The sequence below is a fragment of the Oncorhynchus clarkii genome, chromosome 23, assembly GCF_045791955.1.
Source record: "Oncorhynchus clarkii lewisi isolate Uvic-CL-2024 chromosome 23, UVic_Ocla_1.0, whole genome shotgun sequence".
NCBI lineage: Eukaryota > Metazoa > Chordata > Actinopteri > Salmoniformes > Salmonidae > Oncorhynchus > Oncorhynchus clarkii.
The window spans coordinates 59371376-59398917 of record NC_092169.1 but is presented as its reverse complement, the minus strand read 5'-3'; the positions used below and the strand labels follow the sequence as shown (position 1 = coordinate 59398917).

General features: G+C 55.2%; 1 protein-coding gene across 4 annotated transcripts in view; it reads left to right on the top strand.

Annotated features, from left to right (window-relative positions):
* LOC139381790 (phospholysine phosphohistidine inorganic pyrophosphate phosphatase) overlaps window positions 1-25926 on the top strand; it is a 42953-nt gene extending 17027 nt beyond the window's left edge. Inside the window, exons 7-9 of one of the 4 annotated variants that reach the window (XM_071125552.1) lie at window positions 23885-24358; window positions 24515-24690; window positions 25742-25926. In XM_071125552.1, coding sequence (XP_070981653.1) covers window positions 23885-23981 — 97 coding nt within the window. In that variant the 3' untranslated portion in view covers window positions 23982-24358; window positions 24515-24690; window positions 25742-25926. The other 3 variants (XM_071125553.1, XM_071125551.1, XM_071125550.1) reach the window with 3 other exon arrangements.
* Window positions 25927-27542: the final 1616 nt, after the last annotated feature.

Below are 27542 nucleotides of genomic sequence, written 5' to 3'. Positions count from 1 at the left end.
ACAGTCAGCCACACTACACAGGACCCCAGGACAGTCAGCCACACAACACAGGACCCCAGGACAGTCAGCCACACTACACAGGACCCCGTACAGTCAGCCACACAACACAGGACCCCGGGACAGTCAGCCACACAACACAGGACCCCGGGACAGTCAGCCACACTACACAGGACCCCGGGACAGTCAGCCACACAACACAGGACCCCGGGACAGTCAGCCACACAACACAGGACCCCGGGACAGTCAGCCACACTACACAGGACCACGGGACAGTCAGCCACACAACACAGGACAGTCAGCCACACAACACAGGACCCCGGGACAGTCAGCCACACAACACAGGACCCCGGGACAGTCAGCCACACTACACAGGACAATCAGCCACACAACACAGGACCCCAGGACAGTCAGCCACACAACACAGGACCCCAGGACAGTCAGCCACACAACACAGGACCCCGGGACAGTCAGCCACACAACACAGGACCCCGGGACAGTCAGCCACACAACACAGGACCCCGGGACAGTCAGCCACACAACACAGGACCCCGGGACAGTCAGCCACACAACACAGGACCCCGGGACAGTCAGCCACACAACACAGGACCTCGGGACAGTCAGCCACACTACACAGGACCCCGGGACAGTCAGCCACACAACACAGGACCCCGGGACAGTCAGCCACACTACACAGGACCCCGGGACAGTCAGCCACACTACACAGGACCCCGGGACAGTCAGCCACACAACACAGGACCCCGGGACAGTCAGCCACACAACACAGGACAGTCAGCCACACAACACAGGACCCCAGGACAGTCAGCCACACAACACAGGACCCCAGGACAGTCAGCCACACAACACAGGACCCCGGGACAGTCAGCCACACAACACAGGACCCCGGGACAGTCAGCCACACAACACAGGACCCCAGGATAGTCAGCCACACAACACAGGACCCCAGGACAGTCAGCCACACAACACAGGACCCCGGGACAGTCAGCCACACAACACAGGACCCCGGGACAGTCAGCCACACAACACAGGACCCCGGGACAGTCAGCCACACAACACAGGACCCCGGGACAGTCAGCCACACTACACAGGACCCCGGGACAGTCAGCCACACTACACAGGACCCCGGGACAGTCAGCCACACTACACAGGACCCCAGGACAGTCAGCCACACAACACAGGACCCCAGGACAGTCAGCCACACTACACAGGACCCCGTACAGTCAGCCACACAACACAGGACCCCGGGACAGTCAGCCACACAACACAGGACCCCGGGACAGTCAGCCACACTCACAGGACCCCGGGACAGTCAGCCACACAACACAGGACCCCGGGACAGTCAGCCACACAACACAGGACCCCGGGACAGTCAGCCACACTACACAGGACCCCGGGACAGTCAGCCACACAACACAGGACCCCGGGACAGTCAGCCACACAACACAGGACCCCGGGACAGTCAGCCACACTACACAGGACCACGGGACAGTCAGCCACACAACACAGGACAGTCAGCCACACAACACAGGACCCCGGGACAGTCAGCCACACAACACAGGACACAGTCAGCCACACAACACAGGGACCCCAGGACAGTCAGCCACACAACACAGGACCCCAGGACAGTCAGCCACACAACACAGGACCCCGGGACAGTCAGCCACACAACACAGGACCCCGGGACAGTCAGCCACACAACACAGGACCCCGGGACAGTCAGCCACACAACACAGGACCCCGGGACAGTCAGCCACACAACACAAGACCCCAGGATAGTCAGCCACACAACACAGGACCCCAGGATAGTCAGCCACACTACACAGGACCCCAGGATAGTCAGCCACACTACACAGGACCCCAGGATAGTCAGCCACACTACACAGGACCCCAGGATAGTCAGCCACACTACACAGGACCCCAGGACAGTCAGCCACACAACACAGGACCCCAGGACAGTCAGCCACACTACACAGGACCCCGGGACAGTCAGCCACACAACACAGGACAGTCAGCCACACAACACAGGACCCCAGGACAGTCAGCCACACAACACAGGACCCCAGGACAGTCAGCCACACAACACAGGACCCCGGGACAGTCAGCCACACAACACAGGACCCCGGGACAGTCAGCCACACAACACAGGACCCCGGGACAGTCAGCCACACAACACAGGACCCCGGGACAGTCAGCCACACAACACAGGACCCCGGGACAGTCAGCCACACAACACAGGACCTCGGGACAGTCAGCCACACAACGCAGGACCCCGGGACAGTCAGCCACACTACACAGGACCCCGGGACAGTCAGCCACACTACACAGGACCCCGGGACAGTCAGCCACACAACACAGGACCCCGGGACAGTCCGCCACACTACACAGGACCCCGGGACAGTCAGCCACACTACACAGGACCCCGGGACAGTCAGCCACACTACACAGGACCCCGGGACAGTCAGCCACACTACACAGGACCCCGGGACAGTCAGCCACACAACACAGGACCTCGGGACAGTCAGCCACACAACGCAGGACCCCGGGACAGTCAGCCACACTACACAGGAGCCCAGGACAGTCAGCCACTCAACAAAGGACCCCAGGACAGTCAGCCACACTACACAGGACAGTCAGCCACACAACACAGGACCCCAGGACAGTCAGCCACAAAACACAGGACCCCAGGACAGTCAGCCACACAACACAGGACCCCGGGACAGTCAGCCACACAACACAGGACCCCGGGACAGTCAGCCACACAACACAGGACCCCGGGACAGTCAGCCACACAACACAGGACCCCAGGATAGTCAGCCACACAACACAGGACCCCAGGACAGTCAGCCACACAACACAGGACCCCGGGACAGTCAGCCACACAACACAGGACCCCGGGACAGTCAGCCACACAACACAGGACCCCGGGACAGTCAGCCACACAACACAGGACCCCGGGACAGTCAGCCACACTACACAGGACCCCGGGACAGTCAGCCACACTACACAGGACCCCGGGACAGTCAGCCACACTACACAGGACCCCAGGACAGTCAGCCACACAACACAGGACCCCAGGACAGTCAGCCACACTACACAGGACCCCGTACAGTCAGCCACACAACACAGGACCCCGGGACAGTCAGCCACACAACACAGGACCCCGGGACAGTCAGCCACACTACACAGGACCCCGGGACAGTCAGCCACACAACACAGGACCCCGGGACAGTCAGCCACACAACACAGGACCCCGGGACAGTCAGCCACACTACACAGGACCACGGGACAGTCAGCCACACAACACAGGACAGTCAGCCACACAACACAGGACCCCGGGACAGTCAGCCACACAACACAGGACCCCGGGACAGTCAGCCACACTACACAGGACCCCGGGACAGTCAGCCACACTACACAGGACCCCGGGACAGTCAGCCACACAACACAGGACCCCGGGACAGTCCGCCACACTACACAGGACCCCGGGACAGTCAGCCACACTACACAGGACCCCGGGACAGTCAGCCACACTACACAGGACCCCGGGACAGTCAGCCACACTACACAGGACCCCGGGACAGTCAGCCACACTACACAGGACCCCGGGACAGTCAGCCACACAACACAGGACCTCGGGACAGTCAGCCACACAACGCAGGACCCCGGGACAGTCAGCCACACTACACAGGAGCCCAGGACAGTCAGCCACTCAACAAAGGACCCCAGGACAGTCAGCCACACTACACAGGACAGTCAGCCACACAACACAGGACCCCAGGACAGTCAGCCACAAAACACAGGACCCCAGGACAGTCAGCCACACAACACAGGACCCCGGGACAGTCAGCCACACAACACAGGACCCCGGGACAGTCAGCCACACAACACAGGACCCCGGGACAGTCAGCCACACAACACAGGACCCCAGGATAGTCAGCCACACAACACAGGACCCCAGGACAGTCAGCCACACAACACAGGACCCCGGGACAGTCAGCCACACAACACAGGACCCCGGGACAGTCAGCCACACAACACAGGACCCCGGGACAGTCAGCCACACAACACAGGACCCCGGGACAGTCAGCCACACTACACAGGACCCCGGGACAGTCAGCCACACTACACAGGACCCCGGGACAGTCAGCCACACTACACAGGACCCCAGGACAGTCAACCACACAACACAGGACCCCAGGACAGTCAGCCACACTACACAGGACCCCGTACAGTCAGCCACACAACACAGGACCCCGGGACAGTCAGCCACACAACACAGGACCCCGGGACAGTCAGCCACACTACACAGGACCCCGGGACAGTCAGCCACACAACACAGGACCCCGGGACAGTCAGCCACACAACACAGGACCCCGGGACAGTCAGCCACACTACACAGGACCACGGGACAGTCAGCCACACAACACAGGACAGTCAGCCACACAACACAGGACCCCGGGACAGTCAGCCACACAACACAGGACCCCGGGACAGTCAGCCACACTACACAGGACAATCAGCCACACAACACAGGACCCCAGGACAGTCAGCCACACAACACAGGACCCCAGGACAGTCAGCCACACAACACAGGACCCCGGGACAGTCAGCCACACAACACAGGACCCCGGGACAGTCAGCCACACAACACAGGACCCCGGGACAGTCAGCCACACAACACAGGACCCCGGGACAGTCAGCCACACAACACAGGACCCCAGGATAGTCAGCCACACAACACAGGACCCCAGGATAGTCAGCCACACTACACAGGACCCCAGGATAGTCAGCCACACTACACAGGACCCCAGGACAGTCAGCCACACAACACAGGACCCCAGGACAGTCAGCCACACTACACAGGAACCCGGGACAGTCAGCCACACAACACAGGACAGTCAGCCACACAACACAGGACCCCAGGACAGTCAGCCACACAACACAGGACCCCAGGACAGTCAGCCACACAACACAGGACCCCGGGACAGTCAGCCACACAACACAGGACCCCGGGACAGTCAGCCACACAACACAGGACCCCGGGACAGTCAGCCACACAACACAGGACCCCGGGACAGTCAGCCACACAACACAGGACCCCGGGACAGTCAGCCACACAACACAGGACCTCGGGACAGTCAGCCACACAACGCAGGACCCCGGGACAGTCAGCCACACTACACAGGACCCCGGGACAGTCAGCCACACTACACAGGACCCCGGGACAGTCAGCCACACAACACAGGACCCCGGGACAGTCCGCCACACTACACAGGACCCCGGGACAGTCAGCCACACTACACAGGACCCCGGGACAGTCAGCCACACTACACAGGACCCCGGGACAGTCAGCCACACTACACAGGACCCCGGGACAGTCAGCCACACAACACAGGACAATCAGCCACACAACACAGGACCCCAGGACAGTCAGCCACACAACACAGGACCCCGGGACAGTCAGCCACACAACACAGGACCCCGGGACAGTCAGCCACACTACACAGGACCACGGGACAGTCAGCCACACAACACAGGACAGTCAGCCACACAACACAGGACCCCGGGACAGTCAGCCACACAACACAGGACCCCGGGACAGTCAGCCACACTACACAGGACAATCAGCCACACAACACAGGACCCCAGGACAGTCAGCCACACAACACAGGACCCCAGGACAGTCAGCCACACAACACAGGACCCCGGGACAGTCAGCCACACAACACAGGACCCCGGGACAGTCAGCCACACAACACAGGACCCCGGGACAGTCAGCCACACAACACAGGACCCCGGGACAGTCAGCCACACAACACAGGACCCCAGGATAGTCAGCCACACAACACAGGACCCCAGGATAGTCAGCCACACTACACAGGACCCCAGGATAGTCAGCCACACTACACAGGACCCCAGGACAGTCAGCCACACAACACAGGACCCCAGGACAGTCAGCCACACTACACAGGACCCCGGGACAGTCAGCCACACAACACAGGACAGTCAGCCACACAACACAGGACCCCAGGACAGTCAGCCACACAACACAGGACCCCAGGACAGTCAGCCACACAACACAGGACCCCGGGACAGTCAGCCACACAACACAGGACCCCGGGACAGTCAGCCACACAACACAGGACCCCGGGACAGTCAGCCACACAACACAGGACCCCGGGACAGTCAGCCACACAACACAGGACCCCGGGACAGTCAGCCACACAACACAGGACCCCGGGACAGTCAGCCACACAACGCAGGACCCCGGGACAGTCAGCCACACTACACAGGACCCCGGGACAGTCAGCCACACAACACAGGACCCCGGGACAGTCAGCCACACAACACAGGACCCCGGGACAGTCCGCCACACTACACAGGACCCCGGGACAGTCAGCCACACTACACAGGACCCCGGGACAGTCAGCCACACTACACAGGACCCCGGGACAGTCAGCCACACTACACAGGACCCCGGGACAGTCAGCCACACTACACAGGACCCCGGGACAGTCAGCCACACAACACAGGACAATCAGCCACACAACACAGGACCCCAGGACAGTCAGCCACACAACACAGGACCCCGGGACAGTCAGCCACACTACACAGGACAGTCAGCCACACAACACAGGACCCCGGGACAGTCAGCCACACAACACAGGACCCCGGGACAGTCCGCCACACAACACAGGACCCCGGGACAGTCAGCCACACAACGCAGGACCCCGGGACAGTCAGCCACACTACACAGGACCCCGGGACAGTCAGCCACACAACACAGGACCCCGGGACAGTCCGCCACACTACACAGGACCCCGGGACAGTCAGCCACACTACACAGGACCCCGGGACAGTCAGCCACACAACACAGGACCCCGGGACAGTCAGCCACACTACACAGGACCCCGGGACAGTCAGCCACACTACACAGGACCCCGGGACAGTCAGCCACACTACACAGGACCCCGGGACAGTCAGCCACACAACACAGGACCCCGGGACAGTCAGCCACACAACACAGGACCCCGGGACAGTCAGCCACACAACACAGGACCCCGGGACAGTCAGCCACACTACACAGGACCCCGGGACAGTCAGCCACACAACACAGGACAATCAGCCACACAACACAGGACCCCAGGACAGTCAGCCACACAACACAGGACCCCGGGACAGTCAGCCACACTACACAGGACAGTCAGCCACACAACACAGGACCCCAGGACAGTCAGCCACACAACACAGGACCCCAGGACAGTCAGCCACACAACACAGGACCCCAGGACAGTCAGCCACACAACACAGGACCCCAGGACAGTCAGCCACACAACACAGGACCCCGGGACAGTCAGCCACACAACACAGGACCCCGGGATAGTCAGCCACACAACACAGGACCCCAGGACAGTCAGCCACACAATACAGGACCCCAGGACAGTCAGCCACACAACACAGGACCCCGGGACAGTCAGCCACACTACACAGGACCCCGGGACAGTCAGCCACACAACACAGGACCCCAGGACAGTCAGCCACACTACACAGGACCCCGTACAGTCAGCCACACAACACAGGACGCCTGGGACAGTCAGACACACAACACAGGACCCCTGGGACAGTCAGCCACACTACACAGGACCCCGGGACAGTCAGCCACACAACACAGGACCCCAGGACAGTCAGCCACACTACACAGGACCCCGGGACAGTCAGCCACACAACACAGGACAGTCAGCCACACAACACAGGACCCCAGGACAGTCAGCCACACAACACAGGACCCCGGGACAGTCAGCCACACAACACAGGACAGTCAGCCACACAACACAGGACCCCAGGACAGTCAGCCACACAACACAGGACCCCGGGACAGTCAGCCACACTACACAGGACCCCGGGACAGTCAGCCACACAACACAGGACAATCAGCCACACAACACAGGACCCCAGGACAGTCAGCCACACAACACAGGACCCCAGGACAGTCACCCACACAACACAGGACCCCGGGACAGTCAGCCACACAACACAGGACCCCGGGACAGTCAGCCACACTACACAGGACCCCGGGACAGTCAGCCACACAACACAGGACCCCGGGACAGTCAGCCACACTACACAGGACCCCAGGACAGTCAGCCACACAACACAGGACCCCAGGACAGTCAGCCACACAACACAGGACCCCAGGACAGTCAGCCACACTACACAGGACCCCGGGACAGTCAGCCACACAACACAGGACAGTCAGCCACACAACACAGGACCCCAGGACAGTCAGCCACACAACACAGGACCCCAGGACAGTCAGCCACACAACACAGGACCCCGGGACAGTCAGCCACACAACACAGGACCCCAGGATAGTCAGCCACACAACACAGGACCCCAGGATAGTCAGCCACAATACACAGGACCCCAGGACAGTCAGCCACACAACACAGGACCCCAGGACAGTCAGCCACACTACACAGGACCCCGGGACAGTCAGCCACACAACACTGGACAGTCAGCCACACAACACAGGACCCCAGGACAGTCAGCCACACAACACAGGACCCCAGGACAGTCAGCCACACAACACAGGACCCCGGGACAGTCAGCCACACAACACAGGACCCCGGGACAGTCAGCCACACAACACAGGACCCCGGGACAGTCAGCCACACTACACAGGACCCCAGGACAGTCAGCCACACAACACAGGACCCCAGGACAGTCAGCCACACAACACAGGACCCCAGGACAGTCAGCCACACTACACAGGACCCCGGGACAGTCAGCCACACAACACAGGACAGTCAGCCACACAACACAGGACCCCAGGACAGTCAGCCACACAACACAGGACCCCAGGACAGTCAGCCACACGACACAGGACCCCAGGACAGTCAGCCACACTACACAGGACCCCGGGACAGTCAGCCACACAACACAGGACAGTCAGCCACACAACACAGGACCCCAGGACAGTCAGCCACACAACACAGGACCCCAGGATAGTCAGCCACACAACACAGGACCCCAGGATAGTCAGCCACACTACACAGGACCCCAGGACAGTCAGCCACACAACACAGGACCCCAGGACAGTCAGCCACACAACACAGGACCCCGGGACAGTCAGCCACACTACACAGGACCCCGGGACAGTCAGCCACACAACACAGGACAGTCAGCCACACAACACAGGACCCCAGGACAGTCAGCCACACAACACAGGACCCCGGGACAGTCAGCCACACTACACAGGACCCCGGGACAGTCAGCCACACAACACAGGACAATCAGCCACACAACACAGGACCCCAGGACAGTCAGCCACACAACACAGGACCCCAGGACAGTCAGCCACACAACACAGGACCCCGGGACAGTCAGCCACACAACACAGGACCCCGGGACAGTCAGCCACACAACACAGGACCCCGGGACAGTCAGCCACACAACACAGGACCCCGGGACAGTCAGCCACACAACACAGGACCCCGGGACAGTCAGCCACACAACACAGGACCCCAGGATAGTCAGCCACACTACACAGGACCCCAGGACAGTCAGCCACACAACACAGGACAGTCAGCCACACAACACAGGACCCCGGGACAGTCAGCCACACTACACAGGACCCCGGGACAGTCAGCCACACTACACAGGACCCCGGGACAGTCAGCCACACTACACAGGACCCCGGGACAGTCAGCCACACAACACAGGACCCCAGGACAGTCAGCCACACTACACAGGACCCCAGGACAGTCAGCCACACAACACAGGACTGTCAGCCACACAACACAGGACCCCAGGACAGTCAGCCACACAACACAGGACCCCAGGACAGTCAGCCACACAACACAGGACCCCGGGACAGTCAGCCACACAACATAGGACCCCAGGACAGTCAGCCACACAACACAGGACTGTCAGCCACACAACACAGGACCCCAGGACAGTCAGCCACACAACACAGGACCCCAGGACAGTCAGCCACACAACACAGGACCCCGGGACAGTCAGCCACACAACACAGGACCCCGGGACAGTCAGCCATACAACACAGGACCCCGGGACAGTCAGCCACACAACACAGGACCTCGGGACAGTCAGCCACACAACACAGGACCCCGGGACAGTCAGCCACACAACACAGGACCCCGGGACAGTCAGCCACACTACACAGGACCCCGGGACAGTCAGCCACACAACACAGGACCCCGGGACAGTCAGCCACACTACACAGGACCCCGGGACAGTCAGCCACACTACACAGGACCCCGGGACAGTCAGCCACACAACACAGGACCCCGGGACAGTCAGCCACACAACACAGGACCCCGGGACAGTCAGCCACACAACACAGGACCCCGGGACAGTCAGCCACACTACACAGGACCCCGGGACAGTCAGCCACACAACACAGGACAATCAGCCACACAACACAGGACCCCAGGACAGTCAGCCACACAACACAGGACCCCGGGACAGTCAGCCACACTACACAGGACCCCGGGACAGTCAGCCACACAACACAGGACCCCGGGACAGTCAGCCACACAACACAGGACCCCGGGACAGTCAGCCACACTACACAGGACAGTCAGCCACACTACACAGGACAGTCAGCCACACAACACAGGACCCCAGGACAGTCAGCCACACAACACAGGACCCCGGGACAGTCCGCCACACAACACAGGACCCCGGGACAGTCAGCCACACTACACAGGACCCCGGGACAGTCAGCCACACTACACAGGACCCCGGGACAGTCAGCCACACAACACAGGACCCCGGGACAGTCAGCCACACTACACAGGACCCCGGGACAGTCAGCCACACAACACAGGACAATCAGCCACACAACACAGGACCCCAGGACAGTCAGCCACACAACACAGGACCCCGGGACAGTCAGCCACAGGACCCCAGGACAGTCAGCCACACTACACAGGACCCCGGGACAGTCAGCCACACAACACAGGACAGTCAGCCACACAACACAGGACCCCAGGACAGTCAGCCACACAACACAGGACCCCAGGACAGTCAGCCACACAACACAGGACCCCGGGACAGTCAGCCACACAACACAGGACCCCGGGACAGTCAGCCACACAACACAGGACCCCGGGACAGTCAGCCACACAACACAGGACCCCGGGACAGTCAGCCACACTACACAGGACCCCGGGACAGTCATCCACACAACACAGGACCCCGGGACAGTCAGCCACACAACACAGGACAGTCAGCCACACAACACAGGACAGTCAGCCACACAACACAGGACAGTCAGCCACACAACACAGGACAGTCAGCCACACAACACAGGACAGTCAGCCACACAACACAGGACAGTCAGCCACACAACACAGGACAGTCAGCCACACAACACAGGACAGTCAGCCACACAACACAGGACAGTCAGCCACACTACACAGGACAGTCAGCCACACTACACAGGACCCCAGGACAGTCAGCCACACTACACAGGACCCCAGGACAGTAAGCCACACTACACAGGACCCCAGGACAGTCAGCCACACTACACAGGACCCCAGGACAGTCAGCCACACTACACAGGACCCCAGGACAGTCAGCCACACAACACAAGACCCCAGGACAGTCAGCCACACAACACAGGACAGTCAGCCACACAACACAGGACCCCGGGATAGTCAGCCACACAACACAGGACCCCAGGACAGTCAGCCACACAATACAGGACCCCAGGACAGTCAGCCACACAACACAGGACCCCGGGACAGTCAGCCACACTACACAGGACCCCGGGACAGTCAGCCACACTACACAGGACCCCGGGACAGTCAGCCACACAACACAGGACAATCAGCCACACAACACAGGACCCCAGGACAGTCAGCCACACAACACAGGACCCCGGGACAGTCAGCCACACTACACAGGACCCCGGGACAGTCAGCCACACAACACAGGACCCCGGGACAGTCAGCCACACAACACAGGACCCCGGGACAGTCAGCCACACTACACAGGACAGTCAGCCACACTACACAGGACAGTCAGCCACACAACACAGGACCCCAGGACAGTCAGCCACACAACACAGGACCCCGGGACAGTCCGCCACACAACACAGGACCCCGGGACAGTCAGCCACACTACACAGGACCCCGGGACAGTCAGCCACACTACACAGGACCCCGGGACAGTCAGCCACACAACACAGGACCCCGGGACAGTCAGCCACACTACACAGGACCCCGGGACAGTCAGCCACACAACACAGGACAATCAGCCACACAACACAGGACCCCAGGACAGTCAGCCACACAACACAGGACCCCGGGACAGTCAGCCACAGGACCCCAGGACAGTCAGCCACACTACACAGGACCCCGGGACAGTCAGCCACACAACACAGGACAGTCAGCCACACAACACAGGACCCCAGGACAGTCAGCCACACAACACAGGACCCCAGGACAGTCAGCCACACAACACAGGACCCCGGGACAGTCAGCCACACAACACAGGACCCCGGGACAGTCAGCCACACAACACAGGACCCCGGGACAGTCAGCCACACAACACAGGACCCCGGGACAGTCAGCCACACTACACAGGACCCCGGGACAGTCATCCACACAACACAGGACCCCGGGACAGTCAGCCACACAACACAGGACAGTCAGCCACACAACACAGGACAGTCAGCCACACAACACAGGACAGTCAGCCACACAACACAGGACAGTCAGCCACACAACACAGGACAGTCAGCCACACAACACAGGACAGTCAGCCACACAACACAGGACAGTCAGCCACACAACACAGGACAGTCAGCCACACAACACAGGACAGTCAGCCACACTACACAGGACAGTCAGCCACACTACACAGGACCCCAGGACAGTCAGCCACACTACACAGGACCCCAGGACAGTAAGCCACACTACACAGGACCCCAGGACAGTCAGCCACACTACACAGGACCCCAGGACAGTCAGCCACACTACACAGGACCCCAGGACAGTCAGCCACACAACACAAGACCCCAGGACAGTCAGCCACACAACACAGGACAGTCAGCCACACAACACAGGACCCCGGGATAGTCAGCCACACAACACAGGACCCCAGGACAGTCAGCCACACAATACAGGACCCCAGGACAGTCAGCCACACAACACAGGACCCCGGGACAGTCAGCCACACTACACAGGACCCCGGGACAGTCAGCCACACAACACAGGACCCCAGGACAGTCAGCCACACAACACAGGACCCCAGGACAGTCAGCCACACTACACAGGACCCCGTACAGTCAGCCACACAACACAGGACCCCTGGGACAGTCAGACACACAACACAGGACCCCTGGGACAGTCAGCCACACTACACAGGACCCCGGGACAGTCAGCCACACAACACAGGACCCCGGGACAGTCAGCCACACTACACAGGACCCCGGGACAGTCAGCCACACTACACAGGACCCCGGGACAGTCAGCCACACAACACAGGACAGTCAGCCACACAACACAGGACCCCAGGACAGTCAGCCACACAACACAGGACCCCGGGACAGTCAGCCACACAACACAGGACAGTCAGCCACACAACACAGGACCCCAGGACAGTCAGCCACACAACACAGGACCCCGGGACAGTCAGCCACACTACACAGGACCCCGGGACAGTCAGCCACACAACACAGGACAATCAGCCACACAACACAGGACCCCAGGACAGTCAGCCACACAACACAGGACCCCAGGACAGTCACCCACACAACACAGGACCCCGGGACAGTCAGCCACACAACACAGGACCCCGGGACAGTCAGCCACACTACACAGGACCCCGGGACAGTCAGCCACACAACACAGGACCCCGGGACAGTCAGCCACACAACACAGGACCCCGGGACAGTCAGCCACACTACACAGGACCCCGGGACAGTCAGCCACACAACACAGGACCCCGGGACAGTCAGCCACACAACACAGGACAATCAGCCACACAACACAGGACCCCAGGACAGTCAGCCACACAACACAGGACCCCGGGACAGTCAGCCACACTACACAGGACCCCGGGACAGTCAGCCACACAACACAGGACCCCGGGACAGTCAGCCACACAACACAGGACCCCGGGACAGTCAGCCACACTACACAGGACAGTCAGCCACACTACACAGGACAGTCAGCCACACAACACAGGACCCCAGGACAGTCAGCCACACAACACAGGACCCCGGGACAGTCCGCCACACAACACAGGACCCCGGGACAGTCAGCCACACTACACAGGACCCCGGGACAGTCAGCCACACTACACAGGACCCCGGGACAGTCAGCCACACAACACAGGACCCCGGGACAGTCAGCCACACTACACAGGACCCCGGGACAGTCAGCCACACAACACAGGACAATCAGCCACACAACACAGGACCCCAGGACAGTCAGCCACACAACACAGGACCCCGGGACAGTCAGCCACAGGACCCCAGGACAGTCAGCCACACTACACAGGACCCCGGGACAGTCAGCCACACAACACAGGACAGTCAGCCACACAACACAGGACCCCAGGACAGTCAGCCACACAACACAGGACCCCAGGACAGTCAGCCACACAACACAGGACCCCGGGACAGTCAGCCACACAACACAGGACCCCGGGACAGTCAGCCACACAACACAGGACCCCAGGACAGTCAGCCACACTACACAGGACCCCGGGACAGTCAGCCACACAACACAGGACAGTCAGCCACACAACACAGGACCCCAGGACAGTCAGCCACACAACACAGGACCCCGGGACAGTCAGCCACACTACACAGGACCCCGGGACAGTCAGCCACACAACACAGGACAGTCAGCCACACAACACAGGACCCCAGGACAGTCAGCCACACAACACAGGACCCCGGGACAGTCAGCCACAGGACCCCAGGACAGTCAGCCACACTACACAGGACCCCGGGACAGTCAGCCACACAACACAGGACAGTCAGCCACACAACACAGGACCCCAGGACAGTCAGCCACACAACACAGGACCCCAGGACAGTCAGCCACACAACACAGGACCCCGGGACAGTCAGCCACACAACACAGGACCCCGGGACAGTCAGCCACACAACACAGGACCCCGGGACAGTCAGCCACACAACACAGGACCCCGGGACAGTCAGCCACACTACACAGGACCCCGGGACAGTCATCCACACAACACAGGACCCCGGGACAGTCAGCCACACAACACAGGACAGTCAGCCACACAACACAGGACAGTCAGCCACACAACACAGGACAGTCAGCCACACAACACAGGACAGTCAGCCACACAACACAGGACAGTCAGCCACACAACACAGGACAGTCAGCCACACAACACAGGACAGTCAGCCACACAACACAGGACAGTCAGCCACACAACACAGGACAGTCAGCCACACTACACAGGACAGTCAGCCACACTACACAGGACCCCAGGACAGTCAGCCACACTACACAGGACCCCAGGACAGTAAGCCACACTACACAGGACCCCAGGACAGTCAGCCACACTACACAGGACCCCAGGACAGTCAGCCACACTACACAGGACCCCAGGACAGTCAGCCACACAACACAAGACCCCAGGACAGTCAGCCACACAACACAGGACAGTCAGCCACACAACACAGGACCCCGGGATAGTCAGCCACACAACACAGGACCCCAGGACAGTCAGCCACACAATACAGGACCCCAGGACAGTCAGCCACACAACACAGGACCCCGGGACAGTCAGCCACACTACACAGGACCCCGGGACAGTCAGCCACACAACACAGGACCCCAGGACAGTCAGCCACACAACACAGGACCCCAGGACAGTCAGCCACACTACACAGGACCCCGTACAGTCAGCCACACAACACAGGACCCCTGGGACAGTCAGACACACAACACAGGACCCCTGGGACAGTCAGCCACACTACACAGGACCCCGGGACAGTCAGCCACACAACACAGGACCCCGGGACAGTCAGCCACACTACACAGGACCCCGGGACAGTCAGCCACACTACACAGGACCCCGGGACAGTCAGCCACACAACACAGGACAGTCAGCCACACAACACAGGACCCCAGGACAGTCAGCCACACAACACAGGACCCCGGGACAGTCAGCCACACAACACAGGACAGTCAGCCACACAACACAGGACCCCAGGACAGTCAGCCACACAACACAGGACCCCGGGACAGTCAGCCACACTACACAGGACCCCGGGACAGTCAGCCACACAACACAGGACAATCAGCCACACAACACAGGACCCCAGGACAGTCAGCCACACAACACAGGACCCCAGGACAGTCACCCACACAACACAGGACCCCGGGACAGTCAGCCACACAACACAGGACCCCGGGACAGTCAGCCACACTACACAGGACCCCGGGACAGTCAGCCACACAACACAGGACCCCGGGACAGTCAGCCACACAACACAGGACCCCGGGACAGTCAGCCACACTACACAGGACCCCGGGACAGTCAGCCACACAACACAGGACCCCGGGACAGTCAGCCACACAACACAGGACAATCAGCCACACAACACAGGACCCCAGGACAGTCAGCCACACAACACAGGACCCCGGGACAGTCAGCCACACTACACAGGACCCCGGGACAGTCAGCCACACAACACAGGACCCCGGGACAGTCAGCCACACAACACAGGACCCCGGGACAGTCAGCCACACTACACAGGACAGTCAGCCACACTACACAGGACAGTCAGCCACACAACACAGGACCCCAGGACAGTCAGCCACACAACACAGGACCCCGGGACAGTCCGCCACACAACACAGGACCCCGGGACAGTCAGCCACACTACACAGGACCCCGGGACAGTCAGCCACACTACACAGGACCCCGGGACAGTCAGCCACACAACACAGGACCCCGGGACAGTCAGCCACACTACACAGGACCCCGGGACAGTCAGCCACACAACACAGGACAATCAGCCACACAACACAGGACCCCAGGACAGTCAGCCACACAACACAGGACCCCGGGACAGTCAGCCACAGGACCCCAGGACAGTCAGCCACACTACACAGGACCCCGGGACAGTCAGCCACACAACACAGGACAGTCAGCCACACAACACAGGACCCCAGGACAGTCAGCCACACAACACAGGACCCCAGGACAGTCAGCCACACAACACAGGACCCCGGGACAGTCAGCCACACAACACAGGACCCCGGGACAGTCAGCCACACAACACAGGACCCCAGGACAGTCAGCCACACTACACAGGACCCCGGGACAGTCAGCCACACAACACAGGACAGTCAGCCACACAACACAGGACCCCAGGACAGTCAGCCACACAACACAGGACCCCGGGACAGTCAGCCACACTACACAGGACCCCGGGACAGTCAGCCACACAACACAGGACAGTCAGCCACACAACACAGGACCCCAGGACAGTCAGCCACACAACACAGGACCCCGGGACAGTCAGCCACACAACACAGGACAGTCAGCCACACAACACAGGACCCCAGGACAGTCAGCCACACAACACAGGACCCCGGGACAGTCAGCCACACTACACAGGACCCCGGGACAGTCAGCCACACAACACAGGACAATCAGCCACACAACACAGGACCCCAGGACAGTCAGCCACACAACACAGGACCCCAGGACAGTCACCCACACAACACAGGACCCCGGGACAGTCAGCCACACAACACAGGACCCCGGGACAGTCAGCCACACTACACAGGACCCCGGGACAGTCAGCCACACAACACAGGACCCCGGGACAGTCAGCCACACTACACAGGACCCCAGGACAGTCAGCCACACAACACAGGACCCCAGGACAGTCAGCCACACAACACAGGACCCCAGGACAGTCAGCCACACTACACAGGACCCCGGGACAGTCAGCCACACAACACAGGACCCCGGGACAGTCAGCCACACTACACAGGACCCCAGGACAGTCAGCCACACTACACAGGACCCCAGGACAGTCAGCCACACAACACGGGACACTATAATGTACTTGTCCTCTTGCTCAGTTGTGCACCGGGGCCTCCCACTCCTCTTTCTATTCTGGTTAGAGCCAGTTTGTGCTGTTCTGTGAAGGGAGTAGGACACAGCGTTGTATGAGATCTTCTGTTTCTTGGCAATTTCTCACATGGAATAGCCTTCATTTCTCAGAACAAGAAGAGACTGACGAGTTTCAGAAGAAAGGTATTTGCTTCTGGCCATTTTGAGCCTGTAATCGAACCCACAAATGCTGATGCTCCAGATACTAAACTAGTCTAAAGAAGGCCAGTTGTATTGCTTCTTTAATCAATACAACAGTTTTCAGATGTGCTAATATAATTGCAAAAGGGTTTTCTAATGATCAATTAGCCTTTTAAAATGATAAACTTGGATTAGCTAACACAACGTGCCATTGGAACACAGGAGTGATGGTTGCTGATAATGGGCCTCTGTACGCCTATGTAGATATTCCATTAACAATCAGCCGTTTCCAGCTACATTAGTCATTTACAACATGAACAATGTCTACACTGTATTTCTGATCAATTTGATGTTATTTTAATGGACAGAAAAAAAGCTTTTCTTTAAAAAACAAGGACTTTTCTAAATGACCCCAAACTTTTAAACGGTAGTGTATATACAGTGCCTTGCGAAAGTATTCGGCCCCCTTGAACTTTGCGACCTTTTGCCATATTTCAGGCTTCAAACATAAAGATATAAAACTGTATTTTTTTGTGAAGAATCAACAACAAGTGGGACACAATCATGAAGTGGAACGACATTTATTGGATATTTCAAACTTTTTTAACAAATCAAAAACTGAAAAATTGGGCGTGCAAAATTATTCAGCCCCCTTAAGTTAATACTTTGTAGCGCCACCTTTTGCTGCGATTACAGCTGTAAATCGCTTGGGGTATGTCTCTATCAGTTTTGCACATCGAGAGACTGAAATTTTTTCCCATTCCTCCTTGCAAAACAGCTCGAGCTAAGTGAGGTTGGATGGAGAGCATTTGTGAACAGCAGTTTTCAGTTCTTTCCACAGATTCTCGATTGGATTCAGGTCTGGACTTTGACTTGGCCATTCTAACACCTGGATATGTTTTTTTGAACCATTCCATTGTAGATTTTGCTTTATGTTTTGGATCATTGTCTTGTTGGAAGACAAATCTCCGTCCCAGTCTCAGGTCTTTTGCAGACTCCATCAGGTTTTCTTCCAGAATGGTCCTGTATTTGGCTCCATCCATCTTCCCATCAATTTTAACCATCTTCCAAGTCCCTGCTGAAGAAAAGCAGGCCCAAACCATGATGCTGCCACCACCATGTTTGACAGTGGGGATGGTGTGTTCAGGGTGATGAGCTGTGTTGCTTTTACGCCAAACATAACGTTTGCATTGTTGCCAAAAAGTTCAATTTTGGTTTGATCTGACCAGAGCACCTTCTTCCACATGTTTGGTGTGTCTCCCAGGTGGCTTGTGGCAAACTTTAAACGACACTTTTTATGGATATCTTTAAGAAATGGCTTTCTTCTTGCCGCTCTTCCATAAAGGCCAGATTTGTGCAATATACGACTGATTGTTGTCCTATGGACAGAGTCTCCCACCTCAGCTGTAGATCTCTGCAGTTCATCCAGAGTGATCATGGGCCTCTTGGCTGCATCTCTGATCAGTCTTCTCCTTGGATGAGCTGAAAGTTTAGAGGGACGGCCAGGTCTTGGTAGATTTGCAGTGGTCTGATACTCCTTCCATTTCAATATTATCGCTTGCACAGTGCTCATTGGGATGTTTAAAGCTTGGGAAATCTTTTTGTATCCAAATCCGGCTTTAAACTTCTTCACGACAGTATCTCGGACCTGCCTGGTGTGTTCCTTGTTCTTCATGATGCTCTCTGCGCTTTTAACGGACCTCTGAGACTATCACAGTGCAGGTGCATTTATACGGAGACTTGATTACACACAGGTGGATTGTATTTATCATCATTAGTCATTTAGGTCAACATTGGACCATTCAGAGATGAACTTCTGGAGAGAGTTTGCTGCACTGAAAGTAAAGGGGCTGAATAATTTTGCACGCCCAATTTTTCAGTTTTTGATTTGTTAAAAAAGTTTGAAATATCCAATAAATGTCGTTCCACTTCATGATTGTGTCCCACTTGTTGTTGATTCTTCACAAAAAAATACAGTTTTATATCTTTATGTTTGAAGCCTGAAAAGGTCGCAAAGTTCAAGGGGGCCGAATACTTTCGCAAGGCACTGTATATATACACACACACACACACACGGTGACAAATTGGCACTGATCTGAGCCAAAGGGGGCCGTGTGTGTGTGTGTGTGTGTGTGTGTCATGTAACTGATGTGCAGATGGCTCGTTCAGCCTCACACAAACACTATCTGCTACTTTCACATTGTGAGTGTGAGACGTGAGATTTAGCCTTGTTTAACCTCGTTTAGCCTTGCATGACCCCGTAAACTCTGTGGAGAGCCATAAACCACAGCGAGATGTGGGAAAACACAGCTGGCTGTCTCCAAGGTTACGGTCCAAATGGAACCCTGTTACCTTTCGTAGTTCAAAAGTAGTAGTGCACTATGTAGGGGATAGGGTGTCATTTGGGACTAGACCAAGTCAATCAGGCGCTGCTCTATCAATGCTCTGTCTCAGGCCTCCTGTGTAGTTCCCACCAGGCCTTCCAATATGTCTGCTTATAACATCCTAAATCTGTTAACCAGACCTTCCAATATGGCTGCTATAACATCCTAAATCTGTTAACCAGACCTTCCAATATGGCTGCTATAACATCCTAAATCTGTTAACCAGACCTTCCAATATGGCTGCTATAACATCCTAAATCTGTTAACCAGACCTTCCAATATGGCTGCTATAACATCCTAAATCTGTTAACCAGACCTTCCAATATGGCTGCCTGCTTCAAATGCCTGTATTGAACCCTACTGAGGGAGAACACGGAGGGAGATGAAAGGCACTTATTGATATCTCCAGCCAGATGTGATAGTAATGACCCTGTTTATGACCTTCTCCTCGTCCTCCTTTGGGGTTATGGAATCGTGATACCAAAGCCGATTAGGAAATAAAGGCCATGTTTATGGTCATAAGATTATAAATGGAAGAAAAAATATGCTTTTTTTGTTGTCTTCCTCCCGGTGATGATAAATGCTTGCTTGTTGTCGGAGAACATTTTATTGTGGGGATGGAATGTTTGGTAGCTAAGTGTAAACCCCCCCCCCCCCCCCCCCGCCCCCCTTAACAGATACACGGCTCCATCCTCATAGTAGAGATGGAGGTTCTTGCAACCAATTCTTCATTTGACGTGTGTGTGTGTGTGTGTGTGTGTGTGTGTGTGTGTGTGTGTGTTCAGCTCAGTGTGGCTCTAGGCTTTAGGTACCCCCTGTATATAGCCTCCACATTGACTCTGTACCGTAATACCCTGTATATAGCCTCCACATTGACTCTGTACCGTAATACCCTGTATATAGCCTCCACATTGACTCTGTACCGTAATACCCTGTATATAGCCTCCACATTGACTCTGTACCGTAATACCCTGTATATAGCCTCCACATTGACTCTGTACTGGTACCCCCTGTAAATAGCCTCCACATTGACTCTGTACCGGTACCCCCAGTATATAGCCTCCACATTGACTCTGTACCGGTACCCCCAGTATATAGCCTCCACATTGACTCGGTACCGTAATACCCTGTATATAGCCTCCACATTGACTCTGTACCAGTACCCCCTGTATATAGCCTCCACATTGACTCTGTACCGTAATACCCTGTATATAGCCTCCACATTGACTCTGTACCGTAATACCCTGTATATAGCCTCCACATTGACTCGGTACCGTAATACCCTGTATATAGCCTCCACATTGACTCTGTACCGTAATACCCTGTATATAGCCTCCACATTGACTCTGTACCGTAATACCCTGTATATAGCCTCCACATTGACTCTGTACCGTAATACCCTGTATATAGCCTCCACATTGACTCTGTACCGTAATACCCTGTATATAGCCTCCACATTGACTCTGTACCGTAATACCCTGTATATAGCCTCCACATTGACTCTGTACCGTAATACCCTGTATATAGCCTCCACATTGACTCTGTACCGTAATACCCTGTATATAGCCTCCACATTGACTCTGTACCAGTACCCCCTGTATATAGCCTCCACATTGACTCTGTACCGGTACCCCCTGTATATAGCCTCCACATTGACTCTGTACCGTAATACCCTGTATATAGCCTCCACATTGACTCTGTACCGTAATACCCTGTATATAGCCTCCACATTGACTCTGTACCGTAATACCCTGTATATAGCCTCCACATTGACTCTGTACCGTAATACCCTGTATATAGCCTCCACATTGACTCTGTACCGTAATACCCTGTATATAGCCTCCACATTGACTCTGTACCGTAATACCCTGTATATAGCCTCCACATTGACTCTGTACCGTAATACCCTGTATATAGTCTCCACATTGACTCGGTACCGTAATACCCTGTATATAGCCTCCACATTGACTCTGTACCGTAATACCCTGTATATAGTCTCCACATTGACTCGGTACCGTAATACCCTGTATATAGCCTCCACATTGACTCTGTACCGTAATACCCTGTATATAGTCTCCACATTGACTCGGTACCGTAATACCCTGTATATAGCCTCCACATTGACTCTGTACCGTAATACCCTGTATATAGCCTCCACATTGACTCTGTACCGTAATACCCTGTATATAGTCTCCACATTGACTCGGTACCGTAACACCCTGTATATAGCCTCCACATTGACTCTGTACCGTAATACCCTGTATATAGCCTCCACATTGACTCTGTACCGTAATACCCTGTATGTAGCCTCCACATTGACTCTGTACCGGTACCCCCTGTATATAGCCTCCACATTGACTCTGTACCGTAATACCCTGTATGTAGCCTCCACATTGACTCTGTACCGGTACCCCCTGTATATAGCCTCCACATTGACTCTGTACCGTAATACCCTGTATATAGCCTCCACATTGACTCTGTACCGGTACCCCCTGTATATAGCCTCCACATTGACTCTGTACCGTAATACCCTGTATATAGCCTCCACACTCCACACATAACTATTGTTATTTTACTGCGGATCTTTAATTATTTGTTACTTTTATTTTTTACTTAATACATTTTTCTTAACTTCTTAAAGCATTGTTGGTTAAGGGCTTGTACAGTAAGCTGTTTCACTGTGAGGTCTACACCTGTTGGTTAAGGGCTTGTACGGTAAGCTGTTTCACTGTGAGGTCTACACCTGTTGGTTAAGGGCTTGTACAGTAAGCTGTTTCACTGTGAGGTCTACACCTGTTGGTTAAGGGCTTGTACAGTAAGCTGTTTCACTGTGAGGTCTACACCTGTTGGTTAAGGGCTTGTACGGTAAGCTGTTTCACTGTGAGGTCTACTACACCTGTTGGTTAAGGGCTTGTATAGTAAGCTGTTTCACTGTGAGGTCTACACCTGTTGGTTAAGGGCTTGTACAGTAAGCTGTTTCACTGTGAGGTCTACACCTGTTGTATTCTGCGCATGTGACAAATAAAATGTGATTTGTTGACAGACAGTTAACACAAGGCATGTATGGCCTCCTCAATATTCAATGCTGCACACCACTGCATTCAGCCTCTTTCTCTCTGTCTGTCTGTCTCTCTGTATGTCTCTCTTTGTCTGTCTGTCTGTCTCTCTCTTTCTCTGTCTCTCTCTCTCTGTAGGCCCAGTGATGAGAAGCACCCCACAGTAACAGCTGATGGCTATGTGGACAACCTTGCGGAGGCTGTGGAAACCATCCTGAAGCTCCGGGGCCAGTGAGGAGAGGACCAGGAAGAACCACCTTCACCACCACAATACACCACACACACACAGTGATTACTCTAGTACGATCTGACAACAGGGAGAAACCCACTAACATAGAGAGCCATGGAGAGATAGAAGAACACAGTCTTAGAGGAGATAGAGCCATGTTGGAGCCAAGACGGAGGAACACAGTATTGGAGGAGATAGAGCCATCTTGGAGCCAAGATGGAGGAGATTTAACTTAATAACCTCATGGTCAGAGGGTAACTAGTTAGGTAAGTTAATAACCTCATGGTCAGAGGGCAGCTAGTTAGGTAAGTTAATAACCTCATGGTCAGAGGGCAACTAGTTAGGTAAGTTAATAACCTCATGGTCAGCGGGCAACTAGTTAGGTAAGTTAATAACCTCATGGTCAGAGGGCAACTAGTTAGGTAAGTTAATAACCTCATGGTCAGAGGGCAACTAGTTAGGTAAGTTAATAACCTCATGGTCAGAGGGCAACTAGTTAGGTAAGTTAATAACCTCATGGTCAGAGGGCAGCTAGTTAGGTAAGTTAATAACCTCATGGTCAGAGGGCAGCTAGTTAGGTAAGTTAATAACCTCATGTTTACCTGAAGGTGCCTAAAGCCAGTAGCCTCTTTACACACTGAGGACGGACTGGATGGAGATGGACTGGGTGTAGTGGACTGGGTCTAGTGGACTGGATAGAGATGGACTGGGTCTAGTGGACTGGATGGAGATGGACTGGATGGAGATGGACTGGGTCTAGTGGACTGGATGGAGATGGACTGGGTCTAGTGGACTGGATGGAGATGGACTGGGTCTAGTGGACTGGATGGAGATGGACTGGGTCTAGTGGACTGGATGGAGATGGACTGGGTCTAGTGGACTGGATGGAGATGGACTGGGTCTAGTGGACTGGACTGGATCTAGTGGACTGGGTCTAGTAGTGGGCTGTGTCCATGTGATAGTACTGTGGAGATGGACTGGGTCTAGTGGACTGGGTCTAGTAGTGGGCTGTGTCCATGTGATAGTACTGTGGAGATGGACTGGGTCTAGTAGACTGGGTCTAGTAGTGGGCTGTGTCCATGTGATAGTACTGTGGAGATGGACTGGGTCTAGTGGACTGGGTCTAGTATTGGGCTGTGTCCATGTGATAGTACTGTGGAGATGGACTGGGTCTAGTGGACTGGGTCTAGTGGACTGGGTCTAGTAGTGGGCTGTGTCCATGTGATAGTACTGTGGAGATGGACTGGGTCTAGTGGACTGGATGGAGATGGACTGGGTCTAGTGGACTGGATGGAGATGGACTGGGTCTAGTGGACTGGATGGAGATGGACTGGGTCTAGTGGACTGGGTCTAGTAGTGGGCTGTGTCCATGTGATAGTACTGTGGAGATGGACTGGGTCTAGTGGACTGGGTCTAGTGGACTGGGTCTAGTAGTGGGCTGTGTCCATGTGATAGTACTGTGGAGATGGACTGGGTCTAGTGGACTGGGTCTAGTGGACTGGGTCTAGTAGTGGGCTGTGTCCATGTGATAGTACTGTGGAGATGGACTGGGTCTAGTGGACTGGGTCTAGTATTGGGCTGTGTCCATGTGATAGTACTGTGGAGATGGACTGGGTCTAGTGGACTGGGTCTAGTAGTGGGCTGTGTCCATGTGATAGTACTGTGGAGATGGACTGGGTCTAGTAGTGGGCTGTGTCCATGTGATAGTACTGTGGAGATGGACTGGGTCTAGTAGTGGGCTGTGTCCATGTGATAGTACTGTGGAGATGGACTGGGTCTAGTAGTGGGCTGTGTCCATGTGATAGTACTGTGGAGATGGACTGGGTCTAGTAGTGGGCTGTGTCCATGTGATAGTACTGTGGATTTAGCTGACTAAGTTTAATGTTTTGGATTACAAATATATATACTTATTTTCCACCATAATTTGCAAATAAATTCATTAAAAATCCTACAATGTGATTTTCTGGATTTTTTTTCTCATTTTGTCTGTCAGTTGAAGTGTACCTTTGATGAAAATTACAGGTCTCTCATCTTTTTAAGTGGGAGAACTTGCGCAATTGGTGGCTGACTAAATACTTTTTTGCCCCACTGTATCACTCCAGTGTTAATCTGCTAAATTGTAATTACTTTGCTACTATGGCCTATTTATTCACGCCATTTGCACACACTGTATATAGACTTTTTTTTTTCTATTGTGTTATTGACTGTATGTTTTGTTTATTCCATGTGTAACTCTGTGTTGTTGTTTGTGTCGCACTGCTTTGCTTTATCTTGGCCAGGTCACAGTTGTAAATGAGAACTTGTTCTCAACTGGCCTACCTGGTTAAATAAAGGTGTTCTCAACTAGCCTACCTGGTTAAATAAAGGTGTTCTCAACTGGCCTACCTGGTTAAATAAAGGTGTTCTCAACTAGCCTACCTGGTTAAATAAAGGTGTTCTCAACTAGCCTACCTGGTTAAATAAAGGTGTTCTCAACTAGCCTACCTGGTTAAATAAAGGTGTTCTCAACTGGCCTCCCTGGTTAATTAAAGGTGTTCTCAACTATCCTACCTGGTTAAATAAAGGTGTTCTCAACTGGCCTCCCTGGTTAATTAAAGGTGTTCTCAACTATCCTACCTGGTTAAATAAAATTGTAAAAATATAAACTCCCAAGAGATGTGGAGAACATTGTCATTTTGTTCTGCCACATCCTGGTTCATTGTCATCATAGACTGTTTTTAAGGGCTCAAGGCCCTAGTGTGTGTGTGTGTCCCAACGCACAGCCTTGGCCCTGAGTTGGAGCTGAGTTCATATCCCAACACTCTTTGTTAGACAACAACAAGCCATTGGAAGTGGGAGGAGTCTGTAGTTGAGATGGTCAACATTGGAAGTGGGAGGAGTCTGTAGTTGAGATGGTCAACATTGGAAGTGGGAGGAGTCTGTAGTTGAGATGGTCAACAGTGGAAGTGGGAGGAGTCTGTAGTTGAGATGGTCAACATTGGAAGTGGGAGGAGTCTGTAGTTGAGATGGTCAACATTGGAAGTGGGAGGAGTCTGTAGTTGAGATGGTCAACATTGGAAGTGGGAGGAGTCTGTAGTTGAGATGATCAACATTGGAAGTGGGAGGAGTCTGTAGTTGAGATGATCAACATTGGAAATGGGAGGAGTCAGTAGTTGAGATGATCAACATTGGAAGTGGGAGGAGCTGGTAAAAATATTTCTGTAACATTTATTCTGAATAAACTATATTTAATTACCACAAAAATTCCATGAAAATGATAGAATGTGTAGGCTATAGCAGCCTATAGGGAGGTTAATGGTGATTTCTTCCCTGTCTTCTCTGCCAGTGGCTGTTGGCATCTGTGCAGACCTCCATCGGTCGGAGGCCTGACCACTTTGCGGGGCCAAATCCAACTTATATAACAAGAAGAGCCACAGACAGAGAACTACCAGCGCTCCGGTAGTCCTACGACTCCAACTCGCCCTACTGTCCCGAGTACTTAGTTTACACACAACGTACCACTTCTACTGTGTATGCAGAAAAACTGATCCTCATTACACCAACAAGCTATAGGATCCAAATTCGCCA